This window comes from Benincasa hispida, chromosome 12 (genome assembly GCF_009727055.1).
Source record: "Benincasa hispida cultivar B227 chromosome 12, ASM972705v1, whole genome shotgun sequence".
NCBI classification, from domain to species: domain Eukaryota; kingdom Viridiplantae; phylum Streptophyta; class Magnoliopsida; order Cucurbitales; family Cucurbitaceae; genus Benincasa; species Benincasa hispida.
The window spans coordinates 8,912,697-8,922,628 of NC_052360.1; the positions used below are offsets into that span (position 1 = coordinate 8,912,697).

General features: G+C 35.4%; 1 protein-coding gene across 2 annotated transcripts; it reads right to left on the reverse strand.

Moving 5' to 3' along the window:
* Positions 1-3,300: 3,300 nt before the first annotated feature.
* On the reverse strand, positions 3,301-8,598 carry LOC120068261 (putative ABC1 protein At2g40090). 2 transcript variants are annotated; one of them, XR_005479136.1, is made up of 10 exons: positions 7,875-8,593; positions 7,175-7,329; positions 6,960-7,085; positions 6,628-6,723; positions 6,425-6,525; positions 6,170-6,206; positions 4,498-4,644; positions 4,104-4,210; positions 3,662-3,730; positions 3,301-3,578 (listed from the first exon to the last, which is right to left on the reverse strand). XR_005479136.1 is itself a non-coding variant. In XM_039019973.1 (9 exons), the coding sequence occupies exons 3-9, from the start codon at positions 7,050-7,052 to the stop codon at positions 4,184-4,186; spliced, it is 624 nt and encodes a 207-aa protein (XP_038875901.1). In that variant the 5' UTR covers positions 7,053-7,085; positions 7,175-7,329; positions 7,875-8,598; the 3' UTR covers positions 4,053-4,183. The 2 variants fall into 2 exon arrangements, 1 of the variants encoding a protein (XP_038875901.1); XM_039019973.1 differs by lacking the exons at positions 3,301-3,578; positions 3,662-3,730 and adding an exon at positions 5,282-5,404 and having other exon boundaries at positions 4,053-4,210; positions 7,875-8,598.
* Positions 8,599-9,932: the final 1,334 nt, after the last annotated feature.

The following is a 9,932-nucleotide window of genomic DNA, read 5'->3' on the forward strand; positions in this document are numbered from 1 at the left end:
AACTCCAGAGGTGTTCTTACAACACTCTTGGAGGGAACACAGTTGAGTATGTACGCCGCAGTCTCCACTGTGAAACCCCTAAACGAGTTCGGTAAGGAAGCATAACTCATAATCGAGTGAACCATGTCTAACAAGGTCCTATTTCTCCTCTCTGCCACACCATTCTGCTGAGGTGTACCCGACGCTGAGAGTTGGGAAATGATTCCATGTTCTATCAAATAGTCCTGGAATGCGGAGTCCAAAAACTCTCCACCTCGATCTGATCGAAGTATTTAATCTGTCTATCTAATGCATTTTCAACTTCGGCCTTGAACTCTTTGAACTTTTCAAAGGATTCAGACTTCCGTTGCAAAAGATAAACATATTCGTACCTGGAGTAATCATTAGTAAAACTGATAAAATACTCATAGCCACCTCGGACTCGGACATTCATAGGACCACAAAGATCAGAATGTACTAACTCAAGAGTCTCCTTGGCTCTAGAACCTTTTCCAGTAAAAGGTCGTTTAGTCATCTTACCTTCAAGGAAAGATTCGCACACGGGTCAAGAATTTCCTTCTAACTCACTTAGAAGTTCATTCTTCACCAACTCTCAATTCTATTGAGATTTATGTGCTCTAAACGTAGATGCCAAAGTTGGACATTTTCTTTTAGAGAAATTTGTTGACGTTTTAAATGAGTTATGACAGTTCTGAACATTTCAATATTATTGAGGGAATTAATGGCTAACGGCTTTAGCACATATAAATTCAATTCCAGATTTGTTGTGCAAATAAAGACACCATCTTTATGAATAAGCGCTTTATTCAAATTGAAAGAAAGGTGTATTTACATTGCAATAAACACTTTACAGAAATAAGGTTCCTTTTTAGTTCAGGAATAATATATATATCATTTAAAATTAGAAACCTATTCTATAAAGCTAACTGGAGTCCTCCCACTGCCACAGCTGAGACGACGTACTCGGTGCCTACTCGCATCGTCATTTCACCAGGCTTCAACTATCAGAACAAACATGGTTAGTGGCGCCTGAATCAATTATCCAGGCATAATCATCATTCTCCACTAAATAAGTTTCGAGCACAAGTAAATCACATTTACCTTTATCTGCCTTAGCCTTAGCCTTGGCTGCTTTTTTCTCCTTCAGATACCGAGGACAGTTCCTCTTCCAATATCCATCTTGGTTTCAATGGAAACATTTTCCCTTAGGGTTAGCAGGTACCTTCCCTTTGCCTCCTCGGGGCGACAAGCAATGGGTTAGCAGGTGCCTTCCCTTTTCCTTTACCACCATTTTTCTTCTTCCCCTTTGCAGAGTTAGAAGTAGAAGGTGCAGACTTCGTTCCTGAAGTCGAACTTTTATGGAACATCCTTGAGGATGAAGCAATATTGGCCTCACCTTTCTGCCTCTCCTTACTTTTCAGTAAAGATTGGTATGTTTGTAACTCGTTGAGGAGAGTTGTAAGGTTATATTTCACTTTGTTAAGAATCACATTGCTAACAAAGTGTCGGAAGCTCTCTGGTAAAAAATGCAGGATTATGCTAACCTGGCTACCCTTATCGATGGTAGACCCATTCAACTCCGCCACATTGAAGTGGACCATTATGTTTAGCACATGTTAACGAACAGAGGTGCCTTCTTGCATTTTGGAGTTGAATATGTATTTAAGAGCCTCATGCATAAGCTGTTGAGATGGTTGTCCAAACATCCCCTAGAGAGACTCCATGATCTCACGGGCTGAAACCATAAACTCATGCTTTGTAACGACTCGACCCCCTAGGACTTAAGTTAGGCCGTTACTAAATAGATACAGGCATGGAACTCAAAATGACACTCAGTTATGGCAAAATAAATGCTAATTAAATAAGGTAAGTTCAAAAGACTTTCATTAAATTCAAATACTAAAACAATAGTAGGGTACCTATAATCATAAAGGATAGTAAATGAGTCTGAAAAACGATTCTTAAAGTAAGTTTTAAACATCAAAACTAAAAGTTAAGAGAAGCAAGAAAATAACTCTAAATTTCATGATGCAGAAGCGTAAAAACTAGTCCCAGTGGCTCGATCACGAATTTCGCTTGTTCATCGCCAGTGCATCTTTACCATTATCTAAAACAACAATATGAGAAAGAATGAGTATAAAATACTCAGTAAGTAACCCCATTACTGGGGTCAGGCTGGGCATCTATGTCCTCTAAATACCCACCACTAGTAAAACATATAAACTACTCTAGTCGTCATGAGACACATATGCATCTGAAACAAGAAGAAGACTGAGTCCTATCCTACTATAGTTAAGTATGCTCACTACCTCTGGTGAATCCCGAAGGAGACATAAACTGGTGAATCCTGAAGGAGATACAAACTGGTGAATCCCGAAGGAGACACAAACTGGTGAATCCCGAAGGAGACAAAAACTGGTGAATCCTGAAGGAAACACAAACTGGTGAATCCCGAATGAAGCACAAAATCTAATGGGCATCTAACTAATCAGTAAGGACATTTGCATAGTCTCAACATCATAATTATCACGATATGAATCTATGACATACATATATACCTCAACATCATGGCTCTACAACTTACACATATACCTCAACATTATCTGATCAAATATAACCATATGGAATCACATACCATCTCATACTAGCATTCAAGTGTCTATGTGCACAAATAAATATTTCAGATCTCATGCTAGAACATACTTTGGTTATATTATACTATCAGTCTTTCGTGCTGTCATTCTATCATAACATTCATTTATCATGCTAGCATACATCTAATGCCTGCACTGGAAGCAATTCGAGCTTTAATGTCGGTTTTAAACCAACATTAAAGATAGTGTTATTAAAGCCCTTTATCTTTAATGTCGGTTTTAAACCGACATTAAAAGGCTTCAATAACACCAATAACACAACCTTTAATGTTAGTTGCAACCGACATTGAAGACCATTAATGTCGGTTGCAACCGACATTAAAGGTCTTTATTGATTAAAGCCTGTCGGTTGCAACCGACATTAAAGCATTTTTTTTTATTATTATTAACCGACATTGAAGCTCGAATTTGTCCGTTTTATCAACTATTGTCCGTTTTTTAAAGTTCCTTTGCCAAATCCATTTTTTTCGGTAAAAAAGTATAACATGACACATCATCATCGAATGTTGTAAATCTATTACATTTAATCCGTAAATTCTGCTATAGAATTATAATTTAAAAGGCGTAAAATAATTTAGGCCTTGAAAACACAAATTACAAATAATACAAAGATTATGATTTTATAAGGGCAAAAAAATCTTCCGTGTAAGTTTCATTAGCCAAAGCTTTATCTGCTATGAGTTTCTTGTAACTAGAGCTCAAGCCACCCTACTCCAGAATTCATTAAGAAAATTATGGTTATCTGTGTCTCTCAAGGACCCTCTCAGTTCCACATCAGAACCTTGTAAAAGAAACTACAACGTGATTCTAATCAAAATAGATGGTTTAAGAAAGAAGTTTTATAAGACTACCACCTTGAGCACCCCACAAAAGGTTGAAAGAGGGCAATAAATTAGGGTGGCTCTTTGCGTTGAAATATACAACCTTGCCAAAAGAAAAAAAGCATATGATAAGGAAATTCCCAAAGATAGAAACTATTTATCACGTATACTTTATGTTTATGGTACCTAAACAGGCCTCCCTTTCAGCGAGTTGGACATTGTATTCGTCAACCGTGTAGCCATCTTTTGATCTTCCTGAGGTTTGAAATAATAGAAAATTGTTTAACAGCAATAAACAAATACATTTATGTACAAATGCACTTAAATATGTCATGATATGAAAATGTAAGGAATGACGAAACATCCCTACACTTGTTTACAAGCAATTATTCTTTTACAAGAATCAAGAGTACTTTCATTAGATCAAGGAAACCATCTTCCATTATTCTCTTTCTTAGAGAATCAGCACTATTATTCAACTGAATTGGCAAGTGTACCACCACATTCCAAGTTTAAGTATATAACTTACAATAGTTAGATTTTCTCAAAATAAATCCTAAATGCTAAATAACCTCGATGCTATCCTTTCCAAACTAAGAGCACAAGAAATAATCTTCTTTCATCTCACCAGAGTGGTAGGTGTAAAGAATGATGTAGCAGCCTCCACTATAAAATTACACGTGGTAATTTCGTAAGGAGCTCTGAGATTTAGGGGAAATACTCTGAAGCATACATCTGAGAAGAAAGAAAGGTCGAACGTCGTTAGATAGCCAGTTGAGAAGTCTACTAAGGTGACTGCAATCATTAGAACTTTCTCGAGGAGAGGAGAGCAAAGCTTGTGATAAGAATAAGTTACTTCATTTTAAGAGAGTTTTTCCAAACTTATAAGAATAATGATTTTCACCAAATAAGTAAAATAGTGTTTCAAGATGGGTTATAACACTGTGTAAAAGCATAAAAGAATTCCCTTTATTATCATTATTATTTGTTGGGGGCAGTATGTACCATCTAAGAGAAACTACCTGTAATTCTGAACGTTCATTGTCAGTTCCTTGAATGACTAAATGGTCAACTGTTGGGTCAATGACTCGATTCCAAGGTTTCATAGTAAGAATTCCAGCAATCAATGCATAAAGATCTTTCCCAGCACCCAATTTCTTACTGTTTTCCTTTATTGAATCAACATTAGAAAATATTAAAGCCTAACAGTAAGGGAGAGAAATAACATTAAATGGCAAGTGAAGACAGAGACATGCTAGCAATAAGAATACATTGAGACGGTAAAGGACAGACAAGCAAGTGAAGATAGATGGATATCTCAAGAAGTTGTCTATAGGTTTTTTAACAAATAAATCGATCATTTAGTAAGAGTTCACCAAAGAGGCTCCTTCTATTAGAAGGTAAGGGATGGACAAGCAAGTTTGCAGCATAAGGGTCACAGTGCACAAATCCAAGCTTATATATCATCTTAGTAAATGTATGACTAACTTGTATAATAAGTTCGAGGTAATTTTATCAGAAAGTGACGTAAAACACATATCATTGATTCATAATATGGTTAAGCAAGCAATTTAAAAATATTTTAAAATAACATCTCAATGAATTGTCTGAATTCCTAAACTTGTAAAACTTTTTCTGGCTAGTCAGATACAACTGTAAATAAATAAATAAAAGTTTACAAACCACTTGTGCATATAGGACTATCAAGTGGGTAAAGAAAGGAACACTCAATGAACGAAGACAAAATATAAATAATGCTCATAAATAAACCTAATTTTCTTGAACAAACAAAATGTGTGGTCTTACTAATTTTGCAACTTCTGATGGTTGAACCCCAAGTTTCTGAATGGCCTTAACATCATTTATTTGAGCACCATCCATAAACTCCATGGTCAATAACTTTGAGGTACTTAAGTTCCAAAACAGTGACTGAAATACCAATTTTAGGACAGAACCCCTCATTTTCTAACCAAAGTAATTTGTGTTTGTTCGAAACAATTCCAATATTCTCATAGAATCTCTGATATTCTAATATAAAATAAGAGATCACCATGAACAGATAGCTTACAAGTGGAATAGAAAGGGGGGGAAATCCAGTTAAGTTACTAACCTTAAAAAAAACCTTAATAACATGAGCATTGAGGAGAAGAAAATCAGATTCAATGTTGTGCAAAATAGAAAAGGCTCATAATTTCATATTATTTTAAGCCCAGCGAATTTGCCTATTAGAGATCAGTTTATGAAAGAACTTGGGAAAACACGTTGAATAAGATCTCAAGGGTTCTCAAGAATACATCTTCAGAAGGAAATCTACCTGATTTAGAATGAGAAGACTAACATGCAATCTAGCATTAAAGCATAATGGTAAGAGCAATCTGGAACAATCAAATTTTCAGGGGCTTAAATTCATGACCAGAAGCTAGCAAATAGGACATTGAAAATCCCGTAGTTTCTTAAGTATGGAGTTGAAAATCCCATAGCAAATAGGACATTGAAAATCCCATTGTAAAGTCAGCAATTAAACAACTTGGGGAAAAAAGGAGGAAAATTCATTGACATCCATGTGAATATGGAAGAATCGTGAGAGAGAATTTCTCATGACATAAAAAGAGTACATATAATCAAAGCAAAAGAAGTGTAGGAGAAAGGGCATACAAACTGAAAGGAGTGTAGGAGACAGAGAGGAAAACCTACCTTTGGCAAACTTTCACTAACCTCATCAACCAACCACCTAAATCAAAAAAAAAAAAAAACATTCTTCATCGTAAGAGATCATATATCACCAAAAGTCTATGGAACAATATTATTGTTGCAGAACATTTTTCAAGATAGAGCAGAACTTTTCTTCATTCAGAGTATATAGATGCATGATTTATATGGGTTTTATATGGACAGAATGCATTCATCAACAAACCCTTAACAAGGTCATAAGATGTTCTAGAACATTACCTATAATCAACAGAAGGAAAAAATCGATATAGGGTGATCACAATTAATGCAACACCAGCATGATCTGCAGCTGCAGTATCAGACATATGAGTGTGCTGCACCTGAATATAAAGGGACCATAGGTAAACAAAATTGACCCTCAAAAGTCAAATCAATATAAGTACATGTGAATTCAAGTTCAAATTTATTGAGTACAATAAGACCTTTGCAGCAACTTTTTGCGCATCATGGGTATGAGCAACATGCACTTGTGCAAGGGAAGCGCTGGCTATTGGATCAGGATTAAATTCAGAAAAGATCTGCACATGAGAAGGCTTGCTTCATGAGACAAATTTCTTTTACAATAAAATAATGGTATTAAATCAATAACAATGAGATTATACGAAAAAGGATATAGAAAACAGAAGTGCCAACTCATATGCAACAGTAACACAATCAAGATAACCAGCTTCTATCAGATTGCAAAAGTAATCTCCATTCAATAGAATGAATGCATAATCTGATTATATGAAACGGGTTAGCCAAGTAAATATACCTTATCCGATGTCATGCCAAGCTCTCTCTTGAACACTTCACACACTTGGTTGTACGGGGATACTGGATATTTGTTCAACATATATTCTCTCATTATCTGGACATATTCTTAGGGCACCAAATACTCCTGCATGAGAAACAAGGTAAGGCAAATTAAGGACTGCAGGCCCATCTTTTTTTTCATCACATGATCAGAGATGTGGATAGAAGGCATACCAACTGACCAATATGTTGACCAAGCTTGATATATATTCCTCCATTTTTGAAGCATAATTCTTGAATTCTACGTGCAGATCTAAGGTGAAATTCATGCTTAACTTTTTCCCTCTCATCACTCCCTTTGGGCAATCTCCACAGTGAATATTCGTAATCTAAAAAGAGAAGAGTGATGCCGATTTAAAAAAATAGATTCAGGGATCTGGTCATTCGTATAAATCTAAATTTTACGTCTCCGAACACATTGGAATTCAACCCTTGAACAAACTACTCAAATCTCACGAAGTCAATGCCAATAATTGACAGAAATAGCCAATTTCAACATATTCTTCCAAGAAAAACAAATAGATCTCAAGAGTTGATATCAATAAATATAGCCAATTACATATTTCCAGCTCTTCTAACTTCATATAAGCCATCTCTCTTAGTTTTATACTTTGTAATAACTTGAGATTCTCACTTCTTTCCAAACATATTCTTGTAGTGAAACAACAACAATTGTTGAATCATATGGTTTCAATTCCCTCTATTGCATTATTTTCAACCGGAAAAGAGGGGATTTTTTTTAGGGAATTAATACATATTTGGCTTTAGAATGAAAATAAAAAACTCATTAAAAAAAATAAAATAAATAATAAATAAACGCAAAAGATTAGCTTGTAATGATAATCAAGATCTAATCAAAGCCAAAATAACTTACTATTTTCATGTCATCACTGAAACCTCTCTCTGAAACAACTGATCTAACAAAACCATCGAATGTGTGGCGTGAAGGTTGCACTCCGAGTTCATGCATCTTCAAAGACGTGGTTCCTAGTGTCGTTAATACACATGAAACACTAAACTAAATGAAGGTTAAAAATATGAACGAGGTATAATGCATAACATAACACATTATTTCAAGAACATGAAAATCCGAATAACTTAAAGTGGCAACTATTTAAAGCATTTGAAACCCATTATTTAATGAAAAAAAATATTTATAGAATAAAAGTTTTTGGTAATAAGAGATGTCATTTTGAAAAATATTATCTTAACTCAAGATTTCTGGTACCAATTGGCTATATCATTAAATAAAATCGATCTCAAAGGAATGAAATAAAACCTATTGCATTAGCTGCTCTGCAAGACCACAGTTCCTACTACGTGCACATGCTTGTATCACATCATTGAACGACCATCTCAATACCTTCATAACAGAACTGCTTGTGATTGTTTGGCAAAGTCAATGGATAACTTTCAACTTCTCCACATTTCATACCGTTGACAAAATTTTTCCCTACCTCACCACTGTAGGGGACCAATTTCTTATAGAATAACTCATCAGTAGAAGGTCCATTTTCCTCAAAAGTAAAATTGTTACTGTAGGATCTAATGGCAACACTAGAGGGGGGTGAATAGGGTTGACTACTAAATTTTTTTTTTCAAATAATTTTATCTTCAAACAATGCTCAATAGAGTTAACTCACTAATTTGATTAAAGAAAATTTATGCAAGAAAAAACTTAAATCATGCAAGCTATGATAACTTCAAATTTAAAGACAATTTAATCAAGAATAAATTTAAATAACACACTAAAAATTAAATCATGCAATTGGGAAAGATTAAAAAAAAATAACTAAGACAAGAAGTAAAAAATTTGAACACAAGAAATAAAAGAGAGAGAGGAAAAGAAAACACCGAGAATTATAGTGGTTCGACAAATTGCCTACTCCACTCTCCAAGACTCCTTCTTAGGTATTTCACTAAGTGATCCTCTTGCAGGTGAGGACCAAACTGACACACAACCCTATTTTTCCTAGGCTAAAGAGAAACCCAAGATCCTTTTTACTGGTTCAGGATCAAACCAATTCCTTTTTCTCACAACCCAAGGTGTACCCAGACCTTAATACAATTCCCAAAAAAAAAAAAAAAAAAAAGAAAAACCTCACAATATTACCTCTTGAAGGCTAAATACACAAGTTGAGCACTAAAAAAACTCGCAAAAATAACTCTAGGCCAATTTAGGAGCAAGGAGGACAAGAATTTGAGAGGAGAGAGAATTGAGAGCTTGAGACTTGATAGCTTTTAGTATGTCAATGAAGAGTAAAATCAAGTCGAATTTATAGGCGAGAGGGATAAATTTTGGCCATTGGATATGATTGCAAATGAAGGGTGAAGATTGAATAAAAATAGAAAAGGAAAGGATTTGAAAAGAAATTTTGAAAAATTGGAAATATTGAGATTTGGAGAATAAAAAGAATTTGAAGGATGAAAATTTAGGAAGGAAATCAAATTTGAAAAGGCTGAAATTTGGTGCGAATTTGGAGAAAATTGGATCAGGAAATTAAAGGAAAATAAGAAAATAAAAATGAAAATAAAAAATAGCCGGATGATATGAGCACCACGGGCACAGGGGAGGAGATTGAGCATCATGCACCACATTGTGTGAAGAAATCGCAGGCACGTGTAGCACACGCGTGCGTCCGCGGGTGAAGTTAGGGTGACCGCCACTTGTCATTATCTCATTCGTCCACAATCGCCACGTCAGCAGAAAGTGACTGGAGTGAGCGCCATGTCATCCACCACATCAGCTACCACGTCATCCATATTGATCATTTGTATGCCACGTCAGCCGCCACGTCGGATGCCACGTCAGCAAGGTGTCACGTGGTACTGCCACATTGGATTTTCTCTCCAATCTTCTTTTGCTTATAACTTTCTCGTTTGAACTCCGATTTGAACGATTCAAATTGCGTTGGAATCGTCTTTCCGAGCT